Source organism: Oncorhynchus keta, chromosome 29 (assembly GCF_023373465.1).
Source record: "Oncorhynchus keta strain PuntledgeMale-10-30-2019 chromosome 29, Oket_V2, whole genome shotgun sequence".
In the NCBI taxonomy this organism is placed as follows: Eukaryota; Metazoa; Chordata; class Actinopteri; order Salmoniformes; family Salmonidae; genus Oncorhynchus; species Oncorhynchus keta.
The window spans coordinates 40,503,657-40,527,269 of NC_068449.1; the positions used below are offsets into that span (position 1 = coordinate 40,503,657).

Here is a 23,613-nt window from a genome sequence, read left to right on the forward strand (position 1 = left end):
TATGCTAACATTAAAGAACCAACACATACCAAATTGAGTCGGAAAATAGTTTCACTGACTTCGTACCAATTCCCTGAATTCAAATATTTTTTTTAAAGATAGGACAATTCTTAGTTAGTTCAGGGTACTACCCAGGAACTGTATGACCAACTACAGACCAACAACCATATACCAACAACAGTTGATGATGTCTGATCAACACACACACACACACACACACACACACACACACACACACACACACACACACACACACACACACACACACACACACACACACACACACACACACACACACACACACACACACACACACACACACACACACACAATCAGGTATTAAGGTAAGACCCAGATGCAGACAATGTCGAATTAACAATGGTTTAATAATGGGGCAAAGGTACAGGTTGGCAGGCAGGCTCACGGGCAGGCAGAGTGGTCAAGCAGGCGGGCTCAGAGTCAGGACAGCCAATGGTCAAAACCAGGAGGCCAAGAAAAAGAGAGACTGGAAAAAGCAGGTGCTGAGACACAAAAACGCTGGTTGACTTGACAAACAAGAAGAACTGGCAACAGACAAACAGAGAACACAGGTATAAATATGCAGGCGATAAAGGGGAAGATGGGTGACACCTGGAGAGTTGGATTGGGTTGAATTGGCAAATAGCTTTATCCATAGCAATGTTGTTAGCATTAACTGCACAATGTCATTTTCCATTGCATTTTCAACTCCACCAATAGTTTTGTCACAAACTGTTGCATTAAATACCAAATGTGCCTCCTCTGGTCTTGGCACCTGTGCTCTAGCCAACAGCTCGCATATGTGGTGTGGGTATGCTGTGCAGGCTGGCTAGTCTACATGATGAGATTATTATGGATAAGAGTGAGTATATTTTGATTTGTCAAGTGGCAGTCAAGCATCGATCATCATGTCACCAGAATAAGACCTTCAATATTTATTGGAAAGCAGCATCAAGCTCATCACTGTGCACTTTCACCATCCTATGAAGTTCGTCATAATTGATTTAATCTGTAGCCTAATAAACTGCGTAGCATCCCAAGTCGTAGTGTGAGGCCCAGACTCATTATCATTGTGTGACTCAAAATGTATTTTTCGTATGATTGTTATTATATCAAAATTTACACATAAAAGGCGTTTCCACCAACATTTTACCGACACAAAAAGATCCCACCATGTTGAACAACCAAATGATCTGTCAGCACTTATAAAATTACGCCGAGACTTCCTGTTTCCATCACAGCTATCGTAATTTGTTCTTATGCGATATGACTTTACTACCATAAAAACTGTGGATGGAAACGTGGTTATTGTGGGTTTTTCTTCTCAAAAGGAGTCCATGGAATCAGCTGTTTCAGTAGGTCATGTCAGCATATTGCTAATATTAGCATCCCATTGGATTCCATTCATTCGTTTAGCTATACCCAGAAAAATATTGAACATTGATTGTATTTCATGATGGTATGATATCACTACAGCTGCCGTAGATCTCATTTAATAAGAAATACTTTCGAACACAAATCATTACTTGAAACGATCAAAAGTTGGACAAGAGCTCCTCTCCCTTGCCTCCCAAGGCTGAACAAGAAGCTTAAAAATGAGGGGAAAATGCACATAAAGAGAGTTACACAATTTGGGCTAGAAATCGTTTTAAACATTTCAAACATTGATTTCAACTTGAGAGCCTGTCAAATATAATTATAATCTGCCACGTTTCAAGATCTAATGGGAAGGAAGACATGTTCCCGATCAGTGGTCCTGCACCGTGCATTTTTGTGGGAAATTAGCATAGGCGTACTAGTCACAACAAATGCAACGGTGCTTCCTGAGTTGTGGATAGCGGACTGAAATATAGGCCATGGGCCTGCATATGCCATTTTATTCAATTTAATTGTATTGTTTAGGAGTGCTGGAGGTTGGTCTACTCTATTGACTGGTCAACACAGGATTGAATCCCCAATATGGAAGTTTCTGAACTGTACTTCCCCTCTGTCTCTCTCACTCTAAATTTCTCAACTAAAGCAGCAACAACAAAAAATAACACTGCAAAAAAATAATTATCATTTAAAAAAAAATGTAATTTTTTTGTTTTTGTGACAATCGATAGAGTTGAGAACCAAAGCTAAATAATACATGTTGTGTTCACTACGTCATCACGCACTGATTTTTATCCTCAACAAGTCAGTTTGGTGGAAATACACCACTGGTGGGAACATTTTAGAATATTAGCATGAAAATCTGTTGCCAATTGGATGAAAACCTAGATACTAAGCACGTTTTCATCCACAGTTTTTATGCAAATAAAGTCATATCTTATTTAAAAAATAATAATGACAGTTTTGACAAAAACAGGAATTTTTGCTCGTAAGACATGTGATATTTTTGTGTAGGTACAATTAATTATGCTGGAAATGGCGGTGGAAACGTCTTTATGGGTAAATATTGGTATAATAACCATCATATATAAAAGTACATTTGGAGTCATGATGATATGGTGTGTGGTCCTCCCACTACCACTTGGGAAACCATGCAGTTCATTAGTCTACAGATGAAATAAAATGTGACGAACTTCACAGGAAAGTGCACGTGATGAGTGTGATCCTGCTATCCAATAAAATACCGAGGGTCTTATTCTGGTGACATTATGATCGAAGCTTGACTGCCATTTGACAAATAAAATATTCTTGATTTTATCCATAATAATCTGATCATGTAGATTAGCCATCCCGCATAGTCTACCTGCACTGTATTTGTAAACTGTTGGCTGGAGTGCAAGTGCCAAACCCAGAGTAGGCGCATTTGCTATTTTATGCAACAGTTTTGTGACAAAACTATCTGTAGAGTTGAAAATGTGTTGGAAGCACATTGAACTTTTATCAACAAGTGTGCATATTATTTATGCGTATTTTAGAATTATTCGCATGCAAATCTGTCTCCGATTGGATGGATACCGAGCTATAGACATGGACTTTATTTCCCCCTGAATGTTTTTTATCTCGAGGAAAATGGTCTTTAGATAATTGTATTTCATAATTGCAAACATCAAAGCTTAATATAGAAAGCCTCGACAATTACAACGTGACATGCTGCAGTCAGCCTGATAGCGAAACAGTGTTTTTGAGAGTCATGTGAGTTCTACTCTCACCTCAAATGGGACATACCAAACGCCGAATGCTTGTGTCTGCTCTGCGAGACAAGCGATTTGCCATCAAGTGCACTCATGCGGCCGAGATATCTCTTTGTGAATTGCAGTAGGCTACTGTACACTCGGGGCGGATTTTGACCTCGCTACTCTCGAAGCATCACTAATCTGCGGATGACATTCATGCATAGACCACTACTGGATTTATTTCCAGAAATTATTTCCGCTATTGAACCGAAAACGTAAAAACAGCAAGGACATTATCAGGCTAGAATAAGACAATAGACAAAACGTATTCGGGTATGACGGTTAAAATGCCGGTTGGTATTGTATCACTGCACTGGCGTTGCAATTTATTGTAGCTATGCAGACCTTAATACTGCATTTGCCCACAGATTCCATCCACCAGTACTGCCTGACATTATCCACGAGCGAGTCCGGGTAGTCTATTGCAGTAATTTTTGCTTCAACGGTTTGTAGGTGACACAACTTGTGGGAATCTAATGTTGACAGCCTAGCTGTTTTGGGAGATATTTTATATCGGCCAAATATTATCCACGAGATACAGTGAGTATTGCATGTGTGTTATAACATTTTTATCTAACGGGTATGTTTTTCTTTGATGCCGTGATGCGAGTTGCGGTAAATAACCCCGTTCCCCCATAACACGCATGCGTCCTAACAGGTGTAAATTGCACGATATGCAATGGCATCTGAAGTAGCCTTATGCATGGTAGAAAATACCCCTCATGTTCGTGTAAACCCCTCGCTATTTAGAATAATACAATGGATGGCGAATTATAGGCTAAATTAAATCATTGAAGTTTTAGGTTATAATTATAGGGCTATGATACGGATCTTTTTTCTATTTGAAGAATACACCACATGTGCAGATAAGCAAATGTAATCATATTTGTTAATGTCTGCTTGTGATTATTCAGGTTTATATGTATACCACTTTTTGGTCACAACGTGGGCTGGATACAATTGCCTGGATACCAGGTTTAGGCTCAATTCGAATTGAAGGCAGTGTATACAGTAAACATTTTGTACATTTTGTAAATATGTGATTGTTTCAAGCAAAAACATCTCACTTGCAAATAGTAGAAGTAATGACAAACATGGGTCAGCTACAGGTGCAGTCAGATATTATGCTGAAGTTCGTGATGGCAAACAGAATGTGAAAGGATATGTGAAAACACATCTCATTTCATGCATAACATAAATGAATGTATCGGTAGGTGGGATGTTCTGTCATGTTGCTTATTCTTATCCAAACCATTCAGATCTGCCTAACAGGTTGTTTCTGGACAAGACTATAGCTTTTTAAAACCAAGCAGCAGCCCTATCCAGAAACAAACATCATCTAGCCCCTACGTCTAGGTAGTTATGAGGCAATGTGGCTAGAATTCCACCCACTAATCAGATGGAAAGATGGAGCTATTGCTTCTGGCTCTTGTATGATCTCTGAAGTAGCTTTGTAGAGCACTTTGGGTTGGGATTTACTTGTCTTAATACAGGGCTTCTTGTTTAACACATTACTATTATTAGGAGGTATTGGTTGCATCCCAAATGGCACCCTAATCCCCATATAGTGCCCTATGGGTCCTGGTAAAAAGTCGAGCACTTCAAAGGGAATAGGGTGCCATTTGGGACACAGCTACAGTATTAATGGGAGTTACACTACTTCCTGCTCATAGTTTCCATGGCACATCTGAGATCTGACTACAGTTGAAGTCGGAGGTTTACATACACTTAGGTTGGAGTCATTAAAACTTGTTTTTCAACCTCCCCACAAATTTCTTGTTAACAAACTATAGTTTTGGCAAGTTGGTTAGGACATCTACTTTGTGCTTGACACAAGTAATTTTTCAAACAATTGTTTACAGACGTATTATTTCACTTATAATTCACTGTATCACAATTCCAGTGGGTCAGAAGTTTACATACTAAGTTGACAGGCACAGTCAAATTCCAGAAAATGATGTCATGACTTTAGAAGCTTCTGATAGGCTAATTGACATCGTTTGAGTCAGTTGGAGGTGTACCTGTGGATGTATTTCAAGGCCTACCTTCAAACTCAGTGCCTCTTTGCTTGACATCATGGGAAAATCAAAAGAAATCAGCCAAGACTTCAGAAAAAAATAGACCTCCACAAGTCTGGTTCATCCTTTGGAGCAATTTCCTGAATTTCCTGAATGCCTGAAGGTACCACGTTTATCTGTACAAACAATAGTACGCAAGTATAAACACCATGGGACCAAACAGCTGTCATACCGATCAGGAAGGAGACGCGTTCTGTCTCCTAGAGATGAACGTACTTTGGTGCAAAAGGTGCAAATCAATCCCAGAACAACAGCAAAGCACCTTGTGAAGATGCTGGAGGAAACAGGTACAAAAGTGTCTATATCCACAGTAAAACGAGTCCAATATCAACATTACTTGAAAGACCGATCAGCAAGGAAGAAGCTACTGCCCCAAAACCGCCATAAAAAATCCAGACTACGGTTTTCAACTGCACATGGGGACAAATATCGTTAGTTTAGGATAAATGTCCTCTGGTCTGATGAAACAAAAATAGATCTGTTTGGCCATAATGACCATCGTTATGTTTGGAGGAAAAAGGGGGAGGCTTGTAAGCCACTGAACACCATCCCAACAGTGAAGCACGGGGGTGGCAGCAAATTGTTTTGGGGTGCGTCGCTGCAGGAGAGACTGGTGCACTTCACAAAAATGATGTGGATATATTTAAGCAGCATCTGAAGACATCATTCAGGAAGTTAAAGCTTGGTCACAAATGTGTCTTCCAAATCGACAATGACCCCAAGCGTACTTCCAAAGCTGTGGCAAAATGGCTTAAGGACCACAAAGTCAAGGTATTGGAGTGGCCATCACAAAGCCTTGACCTCAAACCTATATAAAATGTGTGGGCAGAACTGAAAAATCATGTGTGAGCAAGGAGGCCTACAAACCTGACTCAGTTACACTAGCTCTGTCAGGAGGAATGGGCAAAAATTCACACAACTTATTGTGGGAAGCATGTGGAAGGCTAGCCGAAACGTTTGACGCAAGTTAAACAATTTAAAGGCAATGCTAACAAATACTCATTGAGTGTATGTAAACTTCTGACCCACTGGGAATGCGATGAAGTAAATAAAAGCTGAAATAAATCATTCTCTCTACCATTATTCTCACATTTCACATTCTTAAAATAATTGACCTAAGACAGGGACTTTTTACTCGGATTAAATGTCAGTTGAGTTTAAATGTAAATTCCAACTTCAATTTTATATTGTCAGACAGGAGGAGAATAACCATCTTTCAAGGAAATTGTGGCCGTTTGGACCCAGCAAATATTATAGAATATAAACTATTATGTGTTATGTACAGTAGCCCATAGCCAACTCTTAGAGAAGAGGATGAGAAAAGTTTACCAGTAACATTTTTCTTTAATTTGCACTTATACCTGTGTATTATTGTACTTACTACAATAACATCGTAATAACATATTGTTTTAGTCATGCTTTACAATCACGCAGGGATAGAGATGGAGTTCAATATAGAATCAATTGTAACTACAGTGTTATTACACTCCTATAAGAGTAACCTGATGCTTTATAATGTGCTTCTGGTTTACCTACCAGTAGGATATCAGGTATATTACTTGGGTTGATGCCTAATCCTACTTCATATGGAATTAATTATGTGGATTCCAGGAAAGCATCATGACTCGGCAGCATCACAGTTCAGCAACAATATCAGTAACCTGTCCTGTCTGTAATGTTTCAGGGTGCAGAGAAACCGGGTTTTGGTCCATTTGAATTGAAGGCAGTCAATTCCGAAAGTGATTTAAATAAAACATAAAAACATTGAACAATTTTTGAAATGTATACACTATATATACAAAAGTATGTGGACAACCCTTCAAATTAGTCAATTCATGTATTTCAGCCACACCTGTTGCTGACAGATGTATCAAATCTAGCAGACAGCGATGCAATCCCCATAAACAAACATTGGCAGTAGAATGGCCTTACTGAAGAGCTCAGTGACTTTCAACGTGGCACAGTCACAGGATGCCACCTTTCCAACAAGTCAGTTCGTCAAATTCCTGCCCTGCTAGAGCTGCCTCGGTCAACTGTAATTGCTGTTATTGTGAAGAGGAAACATCTAGGAGCAACAACGGCTCAGCAGAAAAGTGGTAGGCCACACAAGCTCACAGAATGGGCCCTCCGAGTGCTAATGCGTTTAAAAATCGTCTGTCCTCGGTTGCAACACTCACTACCGAGTTCCAAATTGCCTCTGGAAGCAACGTCAGCACAAGAACTGTTCATCGGGAGCTTCATGAAATGAGTTTCCATGGCCGAGCAGCCGCACATAACCTAAGATCACCATGCGCATGAGTGGTGTATAGCCATTGGACTCTGGAGCAGTGGAGATGCGTTCTCTGGAGTGATGAATCACGCTTCACCATCTGGCAGTCTGACGGATGAATCTGGGTTTGGCGGATGCCAGGAGAACGCTACCTGCCTGAATGCATAGTGCCAACTGTAAAGTTTGTTTTTCATGGTTCGGGCTAGACCCCTTAAGTTCCAGTGAAGGGAAATTTTAAGGCTACAGCATACAATGACGTTCTAGACGATCCTGTGCTTCCAACTTTTTGGCAACAGTTTGGGGAGGGCCCTTTCCCATTTTATGATGTATGACAATGCCCCTGTGCACAAAGCGAGGTCCATACAGAAATGTTTTGTTGAGATTGGTGTGGAAGAACTTGACTGGCCTGCACAGAGCCCTGACCTCAACCACACCGAACACCTTTGGGATGAATTGGAATGCTGACTGCGATCCAGACCTTATCGCCCAACATCAGTGCCCGACCTCACTAATTATCTTGTGGCTGAATGGAAGCAAGTCCCCCGCAGCAATGTTCCAACATCTATTGGAAAGCCTTTCCAGAAGAGTGGAGGCTGTTATAGTAGCAAAGGGGGCACCAACTCCATATTGATGCCCGTGATGTTCGACGAGCAGGTGTCCACCTACTTCTGGTCATGTAGTGTACCTTCTACTTTTCAGTTTATTGAGAAGTCATTGTAAATAGATGCCCTTTTTTCAATTATTGGATTGGAATGTCAGTTTACTTCCAGAATCGACTGACTTCCATTCAAATTGACCCCAACCCTGCAGGGAGCCTCATTGGCCTAGTTAGCTAGCTAGCTATATGTGCTGTTTTGGTATGGGGAGTATCCAGACTTTCACACAGTCCTAATGTGATTAAATAATGTGATGAAATGCCAGGGGGTACTGTATTTTTCAGTGCTGCGACAACCCGTGACTTGAAAAGCAGCAAATGCCTGTAAACTGGCTGTTGAATCTGTGCCCAAGTAGCCTATACGATTGTAACGTTGTCCACCCAGCTCAAGTCAATCACAACACAGAGAAGCTATTGCAACCGTAGGCCTAGTCTCTATGGTCACTTATATAACAATCATCATCTAGATTCTATTTAGATGTATGCAAAATAAAATCATAAGACTTTGAGAAAGTCATAAACAATGTATGAAGGCATGGGATAAAACAATGGCAGTAACGCAACATAATAGCAGGCGCAATTTTAAGATGTATTTTTATGGGGGGGGCCAGAGGGGGAACAAGCACCAGCCATGGGAACTCAGGAAACTGTATCACATATAGTGTTGACAATAGGCTTGTACTGTGATGTGTTTTATTGAAAAACTGTTTCAACTGTTAATTTGTATCTGCCCCTAATATGTTAATAAAAAAAAACGATTTGAAAATGCACACACGGAAAATATTCAAGTTAGATACATGTTAACTTAAGTGGTAACTCACTGGTATTGAATTTGATCAACCTTTGAAAGCAGTAGGGCAACTCACTTTAAAATGTATGTCAAACAAAAAACAATGATTGCAAAGTTAAACCACACAACTAAATGCACATTTAATACTTTTAACAATCCCCGCAGTGCCGATGCAAAGTTTGGTAACAGAATGACGGTTTGTGCTGATTGTGCCGTCGTTGCCCAAAGTTTTTTTTAAAGCCAATGATTTGTCCCATCTCTTTTCCTCTCTTTAGACTTGGTCCCATTGTCATTCAATGTCCAATAGTGCCATTCAAAAGCTTCCCTATGGATGAGCCTGGGAATGACTTCAGTGGATCTTTTTGGAAGTGCGAGGCAGGGATGTAATGGATTGGTCCCATGGCCTGCGAGCTCCCTCTTCCCAGTATGTCCAGCTTTGGCAAGCCTCCCCTACTCTCCGGAGAAGGTAAACAACAGCTCCCATCACACAGGTCACTAAATCCTACCTAACCCAATGTCTGATCATAACCAGTGGCCAAGTGCTATTCACTCTCTAAGATGTGCATGGACACATAAGGACTTACCCCTCAGGATGTACAGTAAATTCCCAATCTGGCCCTCATACCATCACGGTCACCTAATCACCCCCAGCTTACAATTGGCTCATTCATCCCCCCTCCTCTCTCCTGTAACTATTCCCCAGGTCATTGCTGTAAATGAGAATGTGTTTTCAGTCAACTTACCTGGTAAAACAAGGTATTGTATTGTATGATTAGTGTTCTCTATGGATATATCTCATAACAGCAGTCTTAAACTTCTGGTCTAGGAGCCACACTTGTATATCCAATTCCCATTAGAGCATAACAACAGCTGGTGACTGCTCTCTCCCCAGTGGCAGGCTCTAACTCTCTGGCATGGGTCAAGCTCTTCAAAAAGCCTGGAGCTGTTGGTGGTGGTGGGGGTCTGGGGAAATCCTATCAGCCTGGGAGCATGTTGTCTCTGGCTCTAACCAAAGGCCTGCTGAACGAACCAGGCCAGAATAGCTGCTTCCTCAACAGTGCCGTACAGGTGAGTGCTAAAACGTGTCAATATGCAGGTTTATGCAATAGTGTAAACATAGTCTTCCGTAGGAAATAATCTAAGGGGCAAGATTACTACTAAAATTAAGATTTCCATGCTTTTTTCTATGTAGGATTTAGTTCTACTTTTCATGTAGAACGTAATGTAGGACTAAAACAGTCATAACATTTTATGTTACAGATGTTGTTGGATTAATACACATATACCTGTGATTTGAATATGATCAGTGCAATGCTGTCATTTCACCTGAACAGGTGTTATGGCAGTTGGACATTTTCAGGAGGAGTTTGAGACAGCTTCCTGGTCATTTTTGTCTAGGGGATGCCTGCATTTTTTGCGCTTTAAAGGTTTGTATATAATATCATCATCACAATACTGTACATCTTACACCTAGTTTAATTACTCATTCAAGAGATTCACAAGATGTCCAAGTTCACCGTACCACTCATAAAAAATGTAGAATAGTTATTTAGTTTCTATTTAAACAAAAATAGCCATTGATATTTGAAGATCTTTTAAACACACTGGTTGAATCAATATTGTTTCCACGTCATGTCAATGAAATAATGTTGAATCAACGTGGAATATACGTTGAATTGACGTCTGTGCCCAGTGGGCAGAGTTCCTGGACCTAGAATTCAGTCTAATCCTGGACTGCATTGACAATTGTTTTTAGTCCTGGACTGACCTGGGTTCAGGAAACCAGCTCTTAGAGACCTGATCATGAAGGCCACTTACAGTAACCCCCTCCCCTCAATTCTCCACAACGCTTTTTCCCCCCGCAGAGTATTTTCAGCCAGTTCCAGGAAAGCCAAGAGCGAGCGTTGCCTTCGGATAGCCTGCGTCACGCCCTCGCAGAAACCTTTAAGGACGAGCAGCGTTTCCAACTTGGCCACATGGACGACGCTGCAGAGTGCTTTGTAAGTCTAGAACCGTAGCACTTTCCTTTTTAGCGATCGAGATGTCATATCAGCCTTTTTTATTGAACTTAAGCAGTTTCCCAAAACTCCCCGTTGGTACCCCTTAAATTTGCTAAATTCCAGTAACTTTCCCAAAAGTAATTTTGCAACCCTAACCCAATACAAATACACCTGATTCATCTAGTCACTTAACCAGCTAAGTCAGCTGTGCTAGTTCTGGAATAAATCAAATAAGTGGAAACGGCTGGGAGTACTTTAAGGAGAGGTTTGGGAAACACTGAGCTAAAGGAACAGAAGCTTGGAGATCAGAGGGTATTTTCTGCTTAGCACACACAAGGTTATACCTTCAACTGAGATATTTGGGGATTCCTAGCGCTGTCCAATGGTACCATCTTACAGTAGCTGAAGACCATAATAACCCTATTCAACCAAAATGGAAGTCAGGAAGACGCCAGGGTAAGACAAGACTACATTTCTCATGTGCTGTAAAAATCTGTTTATAATTTTGAGCATTTGATTTGGTCTTTCCATGACATAGACGGACCAGGTGAATCCAGGTGAAAGCTATGACCCATTATTGATGTCACCACTTCAATCAGTGTAGATAAAGGGGAGGAGACAGGTTAAAGAAGGATTTTTAAACCTTGAGACAATTGAGACATGGATTGTGTATGTATTTGTACTTGTTAGGGAACCCCATTAGCTGCTGCAAAGGGGTATATATAACGCATACAACAATATTACAATGTACGTGTGTGGCATGTGTGTGCTCGTGCCTGTGTGCATATACGTTTGTCTGTACATGTGTGTTTCTTCACACTACCCGCTGTTCCATAAAATGTTTTTTTTTTATCTGGTTTTTAAATTTGATTCTACTGCTTGCATCAGTTACCTGATGTGGAATAGAGTTCCATGTAGTCATGGCTTTATGTAGTACTGTGCACCTCCCAATCTGTTCTGGAATTGTGAAGAGACTTCACGTGGGATATGCATCGGTGTCCGAGCTTTGTGCTAGTAGTTTAAACAACTCGGTGCATTCAGCTTGTCAACACCTCTTACAAAAATAAGTAGTGATGAAGTCAATCTTTCCCCCACTTTGAGCCAGGAGAGATTGACATGCATATCATTAATGTTAGCTCACCGTGTACATTTAAGGGCCAGCCGTGCAGCCCTGTTCTGAGCCAAAGTCCCTCTTTGTGGCACCTGACCACACAACTGAACAGTAGTCCAGGTGTGACAAAACTAGGGCCTGTAGGACCTGCCTTGTTGATAGTGTTGTTAAGATGGCAGAGCTGTGCTTTATTATAGACAGATGTGTGCCATTCAGAGGGTGAATGACAAAGACAAAAGATTAAAGTGCCTTTCAACGGGGTATGGTACTAGGTGCCAGGCACACCGGTTTGAGTGCAACGCTGCTGAGTTTTTCCATGCTCAACACTTTGCTGCGTGTATCAAGAATGGTCCACCACCCAAAGGACATCCAGCCAACTTGACACAACTGTGGAAGCATTGGAGTCAACATGGACCATCATATCTGTGGAGTGCTTTCGACACCTTATAGTCCATGCTCCGACAAATTGAGGCATGGACTACAAGTGCAACTCAATATTAGAAAGGTGTTCTTAACGTTTTGTACACTCAGTGTACACTGTTATGTTTCGGCTCACAGATATGTGTATCAGGATAGTTTGGGCTACAGATGCTAAGGATGTAATGGAAAACAGTTACTTCAGGTGTCTGACCTCACTTTGTTTCATTCTTGGTGCACAAGGAGAACATTCTGGAGAGGATTCACCTGCACATAGTTTCTGACACGGCGACTGAGGCCTGCACATCCAAGTCCTGCATTACCCACCAGAAGTTTGCCATGATACTTTATGAACAGGTAATGTGATTTATTTAATCCACTGTTGATTAGAAAGAGGGAAAACGAGATACATATAGAGGGATACAGGTATAATGCATCATGATACGTTCATAATGCATTATAAGCCATCAGTATCTATGAAGTGTTTATAATGTGTTATCTTCTTATAATGAAACAGCCATGTTCAGCCATTTGATACATTTCCATATAAAAAGACGTACCATTTTATAAGTTCATTTCTAAAGCATTTCTAAGGACTTATACATGCTTGTAACAAGTAATAATACACTATAACTGTATGCCCTAAGTAAAGTGTTACCCAATAGTGACATACTAACAGCAAAAAGATTGTAAAACCAAGTCAATTCAATAGATCTTTATTGTCCCCGTAGGGGAATTCTTGCGCCACCTAAGAAAGACATATAAATGCATAAATAAAAGCATACATACAGCATAAATTCGATTTTGCCAAAATATATTTGACCCGAAAGCCAATACACATATCATCAGATTTCCAATTTCAACTTTCTGTTAGTTATTCTGTTATTTTAATTTGAAATGCAACTTTGATTTTCTCCCCCTGCAGTTTGTATGTCGTAGTTGTGGCGCCTCCTCGGACCCCCTTCCTTTCACAGAGCTAGTGCATTATGTCTCCACCACAGCCCTATGGTAAGTACTTCCTCTAAGAAACTTGACAAACAGAACTAAATCTTTGTTGTGAGCCAAAAGGGGATTTTCTGGTGAGATGGCGCTGAAGTGTATAGCTGCCGTCTTACGGGCTCCTGATATTGTGTATTTTTTTACGCTGATCTTAACTTATTTCCACCATCATTTCCTGTGACCGAAAACAGCTTCTGGACATCAGAACAGCCATCACTAACCTCAATTTAGATGAAGATTTCTACTTCAACGAGTCGGCAGTTCTGGACGTTATGTTACCCCGGACCAGGCCCTGGTCCCCGGGACTCGAAAGAGGCGATTGTCCAATGTTTTTTTGGCGAACGTACAATCACTAGAGAACAAACTGGACGAGCTCCGTTCGAGACTCTCCTATCAACGGAACCTGAAGAACTGTAATATCCTATGTTTGTTGAAGTCGTGACTGAACAAGAACTTGGATAATATAAACCTTGCTGGCTTTTCCATGCATCGTCAAGAACGGACGGCAGCTTCGGGTAAGATGAGAGGGGGAGGGTTGTGTATGGGGTCAATTTCACGCCATATGTATTGAATTCAAAATCAAATAAGTTGTGAACATGAAAAATAAAGTTGAGAATGTAAACATTACATTTTCGAGAACGGGTGAAACAATGGATGTTGAAATCAAAAACCAAACAATTGAAAGCAAAACGTATAGAATTGTCAAGAAAAATAAGACATCAAAAGCAAAACCCTAAAACGTATCATTTTAAAGCGAGAGCAAAACTATATGACAAATGATTTAAAAATATATTTGAAAACGAATGCAAAAATAGTTTTCGGTTAAACTTTCCCAGCAACCAATCCTATTGAATACATTTTACCTACGCTCTTGCCTGCATGTACTGCATGTACTGGAGTATTGTCATGCTGAAACAGGAAAGGGCTTTCCCTTTGCCACAAAATTGGAAGCACAGAATCGTCTAGAACAGGGCAAAGGGCGGCCCGGGCCCGCAACCTGATTCAATATGGCCCACGGAATAATGCTCAGATCACATAAAGAATTTGCGATAGTAAAGTTTTGAAAAACGTATTTGTTATTCAAATTAAAAGCCCAAATGAATACCCACCTTTGTGTAATGATTTAACTCCCACCGCTTGTGGGACATTTATTTTGAAGGCTCGTATAATTAACAACTGCACGAGGACAGACAGTGACTGACATTCTGACACACACGTCACAGTTACAAATAGTAGCTAGCTATAAATTGCCCAAAATGTGTTTTTCAAAGATAAAAAAAAGAAGGAAAGTAGACAATGAATGAACACCTACAGCAAGAGTCGACATGAAAATATTTCTTTATTGAGGTATCAAGGGAAAGCTGTGTGCTTAGTGTGAGCATCGCTGTCTTGAAAGACCACAATTTGTTCTGACACTTCCAGACGAAGCATGCAGAGAAATATAGGAATATGTCTTCTGAGCAGAGGGCAAGTGCATCGAAAGAGTTGCTTTCTCAGTTGCAAAAGCAGCAAGGATTTCACAAAACTGCATTCAGCAAACAACGTAATTGAGAGAACTAGCTACAGTATGTACCGTCTCACAAAATTTCTAAGCATAGCAAGCCATTTAGCCTAGGGTGAATTTATTAAATAATGTTTAATTGACTCTGCAGCAATACTTTGCCCCGACAAGAAAGAGTTTGAAAATGTTTCTCTGTCAAGAAGATATGGCGTGTTGAGGACATCACAAAGAATATGGAACAACAGTTGCAGGGGTATGAATTGGCACCTATTTCTCCTTCGCCGTGGATGAGAGCAGTTGATATTCTTATGAGGCATAACCCCAGACTTTTAAATTACAGAGGAGCTTGCTTCAGTGCAGTCAATGAAGAGCACAAACACAGGGAAAGATTTTTTGGAGGAGGTTAATAAGTGTGGCAAAGCCGGGACTGAGTTCTGAAAAGTTTTCCAGTGTGACCACTGATGGGTGCCCAAACTTGACAGGGAAAAACGTTGGCGTACAAGATCAAGTAGCTGAGCTGAACCCAGATCAGAAAATTATTTTCCTGTATTGCATTATTCATCAGGAGGTACTCTGTAAATGTGTTCTGAAAATGAGCCATGTTGTGGATACAGTCACTAAGGTGGATACAGTCACTAAACTTCAGAAGAGCAAAATCGTTAAACCACAGGCAGTTCTTGTCACTGTTGGAAGAGACAGTCGGATCATGCAGATCTCCCCTACAACACAAACCTGAGATGGCTGAGTTTGGGGAAGGTGCTTAAAGGGTGTGGGACCTGAAGTTTTTGCAAATGAAAGGAAAATATGTGGATATCCCTCAACTGCAAGTGAAAAATGGTTGGCTGATTTTGCCTTCACCGGGGACATTGTGGCCGTCATGAACAAACTGAATTCCAAACTACAAGCGAAGGCCCTTTTTTTCACATCAGATGTATCAAAGCCTTCAAGCGAAAATTAGTCCTCCCAACCCGCCAAATAGAAGCCAACAATCTCACCCACCTTCCGACACTACTAGTCTGTTCGCTATCAGATGACCAGCGGGAGAAGAATACATCGCTGCTGCGTGCTTTGAACAGTGAGTTATCTTGTCGTTTTGAGGATTTCAAAGTGTTGGAAAATGACATGCAGTTGGTTTCCTCTCCTTTCATCTCCAATGTGGATAACGCTCCCACTGACATGCAACTTGAGCTTATCGATTTTCAGTCTGATGCAGTGATTAGAGAACTATTCAAAACAATGTGACTGACGAGGTTATATGCATATCTCGATGAAAACAAAACTCCAAAGATTAGGAGTCATGCTCAGAAGATGTAAGTACTGTTTGGATCAACCTATGTATGTGTACAGACATTTTTAGTGATGAAGTATAACAAGTCAAAACTGTAATACCTTATGCTTCACGGAGTCATGGCTGAACGACGACACTATCAACATACAGCAGGCTGGTTATACGCCACATCGGCAGGAGAGAACAGCGGCATCTGGTTAGACAAGGGTGCGGCAGACTATGTATTTTTGTAAATAACAGCCGGTGCACAATATCTAAGGAAGTATCGAGCTGTTGCTCGAGGTAGAGTATCTCATGATAAGCTGTAGACCCCACACTATCTACCTAGAGAGTTTATCTGTATTTTTTGTAGCTGTTTACAAACCACCACAGTCAGAAGATGGCACTAAGCCACCATTGAATGAGCTGTATTCCGCCAAAAGCAAATAAGAAAACGCTCACCCAGAGGTGGTGCTCCTAGTAGCCGGGTACTTTAATGCAGGGAAACTTATATCAATTTTACCAAATTTCTATCAGCATGTTAAATGTGCAACCAGAAGAAAAAAACTCTAGACCACCTTTACTCCACACACAGAGATACATACAAAGCTCTCCTTCACCTTCCATTTGGCAAATCTGACCATAATTCTATCCTCCGGATTCCAGCTTACAAGCAAAAATTAAAGCAGGAAGCAATAAAATAGATCAATAAAAAAGTGGTCAGATGAAGCAGATGCTAAGATACAGGACTGTGTTGCTAGCACAGACTGGAATATGTTAATGGTTTCCTCCGATGGCATTGAGTACACCACATCAGTCATTGTCTTCATCAATAAGTGCAACGATGACATCATCCCCACAGTGACCGTACATACATACCCCAACCAGAAGCCATGGTTTACAGGCAACATCCGCACTGAGCTAAAGGCTAGAGCTTCCGCTTTCAAGGAGCGGGACTCTAACCTGGAAGATTATAAGAAATCCTGCTATGCCCTCCGATGAACCATCATACAGGCAAAGCGTCAATACAGGACCAAGATCAAATTGTACTACACCGGCTCTGATGCTCATTGGATGTGGCAGGGCTTGAAAACCCTAACTGACTACAAAGTGAAGCACAGCCGAGAGCTGCCCAGTGACATGAGCCTACCAGACGAGCTAAACTACTTCTATGCTTGCTTCGAGGCAAATAACACTGAAATGTGCATGAGAGCACCAGCTGTTCCGGAAGACTGTGTGACGACGCTCTCCGCAGTCGATGTGAGTAAGACCTATAAACAGGTCAACGGACAGATTTCAACGGACAGATTACAAGGACGTGTACTGCAAGCATGCACTGACCAGCTGGCAAGTGTCTTCACTGACATTTTCATCCTCTCCCTGTCCGAGTCTGTAATACCAAGCAGATCACCATAGTGCCTGTGTCCAAGAACACTAAGGTAACCTGCCTAAATGACTACCTTAGCACTCACGTCTGTAGCCATGAAGTACTTTGAAAGGTTGGTCATGGCTCACATCAACACCATTATCCTAGAAACCCTAGACTCACTCTAATTTGCATACCACCCCAACAGATTCACAGATGATGCAATCTCAATTGCACTCCACACTGCCCTTTCCCACCTGGACAAAAGGAACACACACATGTGAGAATGCTATTCATTCAGACTACAGCTCAGCGTAAAAATTGTCAAAGACTCCAGCCACGCTAGTCATATAGACTGCTCTCTCTGCTACTGCACGGCAAGTGGTACCGGAGCGCCAAGTCTAGGTCCAAGAGGCTTCTAAACAGCTTCTACCCCCAAGCCATAAGACTCCTGAACACCTAATGAAATGGCTGCCCAGACTTTTTGCGTTGCAACCCCCCGGCCCCTCTCTCTTTTACACCGCTGCCTCTCTCTGTTGTTATCACGTGTTCATAGTCACTTTAATAACTCTGTCTACATGTACATATTACCTCAACTAACCGGTGCCCCCGCACATTGACTCTGTACCGGTACCCCCTGTATATAGTCTCGCTATTGTTATTTTACCACTGCTCTTTAATTACTTGTTACTTTTATTTCTTATTCTTATCTATATTTTTTAAAACTGCATTGTTGGTTAGGGGCTCATAAGTAAGCATTTCACTGTAAGGTCTACTACATCTGTTGTTTTCGGCGCATGTGAATAATAACGATGTGATGTCAAGGGACAGATCATCTCTTACTGACTCTCACCTCTCAGCAATTCTGCGCATTGCGACGTCAGAAACTGCTCTAGTCAATGCCCATCAGGGACTTCACTCTTCACACTGATTGAGTAATTTAAAGGTAATGTTGAGCTCTCTCTCTCTCTCTCTTGTGTTATTGTGCAACCCATTAACAAGAGTTCTATCCGTGGTGCTGAATGCACAGTGTACTTTTCCCCCCGTGTAGTTCATTGCATGTTTAATAATGAAAATACCTACCAAAAGGAGAGCATGTACGTGATTTATTTATGGTTTATTATTATTATTATTATTATTTATTAAAGTTAAATAAGTTAAATAAGTAGCATATCTGGACGTGATTTACAGTAGATATATCTGTCAACACAGTCATATTATACATGATGTATAATTCTGTAAAATGATTCTGGTCTGCAATGATATATTCTAATGTGGCCCTCCATGGAAAATAATTGCCCAGGCCAGGTCTAGAATGTCATTGTGTGAAATAAGGGGCCTAGCCCGAACCATGAAAAACATCCACAACCATTATTCCTTCTCCACCAAACTTTACAATTGACACAGTGCATTGGGGCAGGTAGCGTTCTCCTGGCATCCGCCAAAACCAGATTTGTCATTTGGAATGCCAGATGGTGAAGCATTGCTCCAGAGAACACATTTCCAATGCTCCAGAGTCCAATGGCGGCGAGCTATACTGTAACGGGATTCTTCCGTCGAAGGAGAGGAGGACCAAAATGCAGCGTGGTTGAAATTCATGTTTGTTTTTAATAAGAAAACTATACATGCATAAACTACAAAAACAACAAACGTGTCAACCCGAAACAGTCCCGTGTGGCACAAACACTGACACAGGAGACAATCACCCACAAAACCCAACACCAAACAGGCTACCTAAATATGTATCCCAATCAGAGACAATGACTAACACCTTCTGATTGAGAACCATATCAGGCCAAACACAGAAACAGACAAACTAGACACACAACATAGAATTCCCACTCAGATCACACCCTGACCAAACAAAACATAGAAACATACAAAGCAAACTATGGTCAGGGTGTGACATATACACCATTCCAGCCGACACTTGACATTGCGCATAGTGATCTTAGGCTGCTCGGCCATGGGAACCCATTTCATGAAGCTCCCGGCGAACAGTTCTTGAGCATCCGTTGCTTCCAGAGGCAGTTTGGAACTTGGTAGCTATGTGCTTCACTAATCGGCGGTCCCGTTCTGTGAGCTTGTGTGACCTAACACTGCGGCTGAGCCGTTGTTGCTCCTAGACTTTTCCACTTCACAATAACAGCACCTACAGTTGAACGGGGCAGCTCTAGCAGGGCAGAAATTTGACTAAGTGACTTGCTGGAAAGGTGACATCCTATGACGGTACCATGTTGAAAGTCACTAAGCTCTTCAGTAAGACTAGTACTGACAATGTTTGTCTATGGAGATTGCATGGCAGTGTGCTCGACTTTCTACGCCTGTCAGCAACAGGTGTGGCTGAAATAGCCGAATCCAGTAATTTGAAGAGGTGTTCACATACTTTTGTATATATAGTGCATCTACTTAAATTACCTCATACCCCATGCACATCGACAGCCTCAATTTGTCAGGGCATGGACAACAAGGTGTCGAAAGCGGTCCACAGGGATGCTGGCCCATGTTGACTCCAATGCATCCCACAATTGTGTCAAGTTGCATGGATATCCTTTGGTTGGTGGACCATTCTTGATACAGACGGGAGGGACACTGTTGAGTGTGGAACACCCAGCAGCATTTCAGTTCTTGACACACTCAAACAGATGTGCCTGGCAACTACTACCATACCTCGTTCAAAGGCACTTAAATATTTTGTCTTGCCCATTCTCCATCTGAATGGCACACATACACAATCCATGTCTCAATTTCCTCATGGCTTAAAAATCATTACTTAACCTGTCCCCCCTTCCCCTTCATCTACACTGATTGAAGTGGATTTCACTTCTTATGGCTGCAGGGGCAGTAGCTTGGATGAAAGGTGCCCAGAGTAAACAGCCTGCTCCTCAGTCTCAGTTGCTAATATATGCATATCATTATTAGTATTGCATAGAAAACACTCTGAAGTTTCTAAAACTGTTTGAATGATGTCTGTGAGTATAACAGAACTCATATGGCAGGCAAAAACCTGAGAAGACATCAAAACAGCAAGTGAGAAATCTGAGGTTGGTCGATTTTCAACCCAGGCCCTATTGAACTCACAGTGGGATATGGATGAAGTTGCACTTCCTGGGGCTTCCACTAGATGTCAACCGTCTTTAGAAACTTGAATGAGGCTTCTACTGTGTTGTGGGCTTGAATAAGAGCTGAATGAGTCAGGTTACTGGCAGAGAGCCATTTCCTAGTCATGCGCATTCCATATGATATCGACCTGCGTTCCATTGCTTCTCTAGACACAAAGGAATTCTCCGGTTGGAACTATATTGAAGATTTATGATGACAACACCCTAAAAATTGATTCTATACTTAGTTTGAAGTGTTTCTTTGACCTGTAATATAACTTTTTGAAGTTTTTGTCCGAAGTTATACTGGACCTGCGCGAGCGTTTTGATATGTGTACCTAACGCGCTAACAAAAGTAGCTACTTGGACATAAATAATGGACATTATCGAACAAATCAAGCATTTATTGTGGAACTAGGATTCCTGGGAGTGCATTCTGATGAAGATCATCAAAGGTAAGGGAATATTTATAATGTGATTTCTGGTTTCTGTTAACTCCAACATGGCGGAAAATTGTATTTATTTTCTGAGCGCCATCTCAGATTTTTGCATGGTTTGCTTTTTCCGTAAAGACATCGGTTGCATTAAGGAAAGGTATATCTATAATTCCATGTGTATAACTTGTACTATCATCTACATTTATGATGAGTATTTATGTTCAATCGATGTGGCTATGCAAAATCACTGGATGTTTTTGGAACTAGTGAACGTAACGCGCCAATGTAAACTCAGATTGTTTTATATACATATGAACTTTATCAAACAAAACATACATGTATTGTGTAACATGAAGTCCTATGAGTGTCATCTGATGACGATCATCAAAGGTTAGTGATTCATTTTATCTCTATTTGTGCTTTTTGTGACTCCTCTCTTTGGCTGGAAAAATGGCAGAGTTTCTTTGGCTTGGTGGTGACCTAACATAATCATTTGTGGTGCTTTCGCTGTAAAGCCTATTTGAAATCGGTGTCACACTCTGACCATTATTTGAGTTGTTTGTTTCTATGTTTTGTTTGGTCAGGGTGTGATATGAGAGGGCATTCTATGTTGCATGTCTAGTTAGTCTGTTTCTATGTGTTTTGGCCTGATATGGTTCTCAATCAGTGGCAGGTGTTTGTCGTTGTCTCAGATTGGGAACCATATTTAGGAAGCCTGTTTTGTATTGTGGTTCGTGGGTTATTGTCTATGTGATGTTACATGTTAGCACTCAGTTTCGATAGCGGTCACGTTCGTTTTGTTATTCTGTTTGTTTGTTTAGTGTACTTCGTGTTTTTTCGTCATTCATTAAAAGTATGTATTCACACCACACTGCGCTTTGGTCTCCTCACTACGACGATCGTGACAATCGGACACTATGGTGGGATTAACAACAAGATTACCTTTAAAACGGTATAAGATACATGTATGTTTGAGGAATTTTAATTATGGGATTTCTGTTGTTTTGAATTTGGCGTCCTGCACTTTCACTGGCTGTTGTCATATTATCCCGTTAACAGGATTGCAGCTGTCGTGTCTTTACTATCATTAACTGAAGACTGATAGTTACTACTGAAGACTGTAATTAGTTACTACGCGATCAACTGATTAATCACGTAAATAATTAACTAGGAAGTCAGGGCACCAAGGTAAAATATTCAGATTACAAAGTTATAATTTCCTAAAATAACTTTTCAGATATTTTATCTGATCAATTAGTCTTCGAATTAATGAATTATTTACTTTACCTCACGTTAGTCTCATTCCAAACGTTGTAAATTGTTGGTTATTTGCACGAACATAGTCTTCACTATGAGTCATCCATACATCAATTGTCTTAAATCATTTATTTATTACTAACTAAGTAATTCACAGAAATGCATAAACAAACAAACAAACAAGGTAAATGTAATGATAGAAGTGGGCTAAACCGGCATGGCGGCTTGTTAGACCAAAGGGGAAGTGGGGGTCGACTAAGAAGTCACTACAGAGTCATAATTATAACGATTGAAATGCTAATCGTTTAAACTTGAACGCTCACTCATTCAGGAACAACTGCAATCAATATATATATTTACGCTCAGTGTGTCGTCTTGACCGCTGGTGAAAAGTGTGTGTCTTTTGTAGAATAGTCCGTCTCTCTCCCTCTCTCGGTTATGGTTAGAGGGGATTGTTCAGAGTGACATTCGTTATAGAATGGATGTTTCGGCGGTTGTCGTTCCTCAAGTTCTGTGAGGTGGAAGGATTTCCTTTGTTATCCATGAAAATCTACCCTCCCTCTACTGTGTGTCCATGAGGGGGTCTTCTCAGGAATTTACAACCTCTGACCACAGCAGCCTAGTTGAAGGAGGCAAGGGGGGGCGAGGCAGGGAGAGGGGGATGGGGTTGCTATACCCAAAGAGGCCAACATCATGACACAGCCCTAAGAAGTTTTTTAACAGGTGATATCAATCAAGGGATGATAGCTTTCACCTGGGTTCGCCTGTAAGTCTATGTCATGGAAAGTGCAGGTGTTCCTAATGTTTTGTGTTTTGTACACTCAGTGTCTAGCAAGTTATCGTTTCTCATTATGTATCTATTCCTTGTGTTATTATGTTTCTATATTTTTCTCTCTGCATTGTTGAGAAAAACCTGTACTTAAGCATTTCACTGTTTAGTCTACACCTGTTGTTATACGAGGCATGCGACAAATAACATTTGATTTGACATTTTATATTACAGTGCATAGGCATCATTCTATGATAACTATAAGGCAATAACCTATGTGAATGCCTTGTACCAGGTGTGTATGCACAGCTAGTTGTAGATAGACCTACTGCTCTAATAGGTCGTCCCACAACTGCATAATGTGCTAGGGGTAGGTAAGACTTTACGCTACAATGCTATTATAACTGTATA

The 23,613-nt window shown here is 41.0% G+C and overlaps 1 protein-coding gene across 1 annotated transcript in view; it reads left to right on the forward strand.

The window, feature by feature from the left end:
• Positions 1 to 3,239: 3,239 nt before the first annotated feature.
• LOC118362895 (inactive ubiquitin carboxyl-terminal hydrolase 53-like) overlaps positions 3,240 to 23,613 on the forward strand; it is a 47,408-nt gene continuing 27,034 nt past the window's right edge. Inside the window, exons 1-7 of the mRNA XM_035743615.2 lie at positions 3,240 to 3,725; positions 9,253 to 9,443; positions 9,870 to 10,045; positions 10,312 to 10,404; positions 10,843 to 10,977; positions 12,749 to 12,862; positions 13,431 to 13,513. Coding sequence (XP_035599508.1) covers positions 9,377 to 9,443; positions 9,870 to 10,045; positions 10,312 to 10,404; positions 10,843 to 10,977; positions 12,749 to 12,862; positions 13,431 to 13,513 — 668 coding nt within the window. The 5' untranslated portion in view covers positions 3,240 to 3,725; positions 9,253 to 9,376. The remainder of the gene's footprint in view (positions 3,726 to 9,252; positions 9,444 to 9,869; positions 10,046 to 10,311; positions 10,405 to 10,842; positions 10,978 to 12,748; positions 12,863 to 13,430; positions 13,514 to 23,613) is intronic.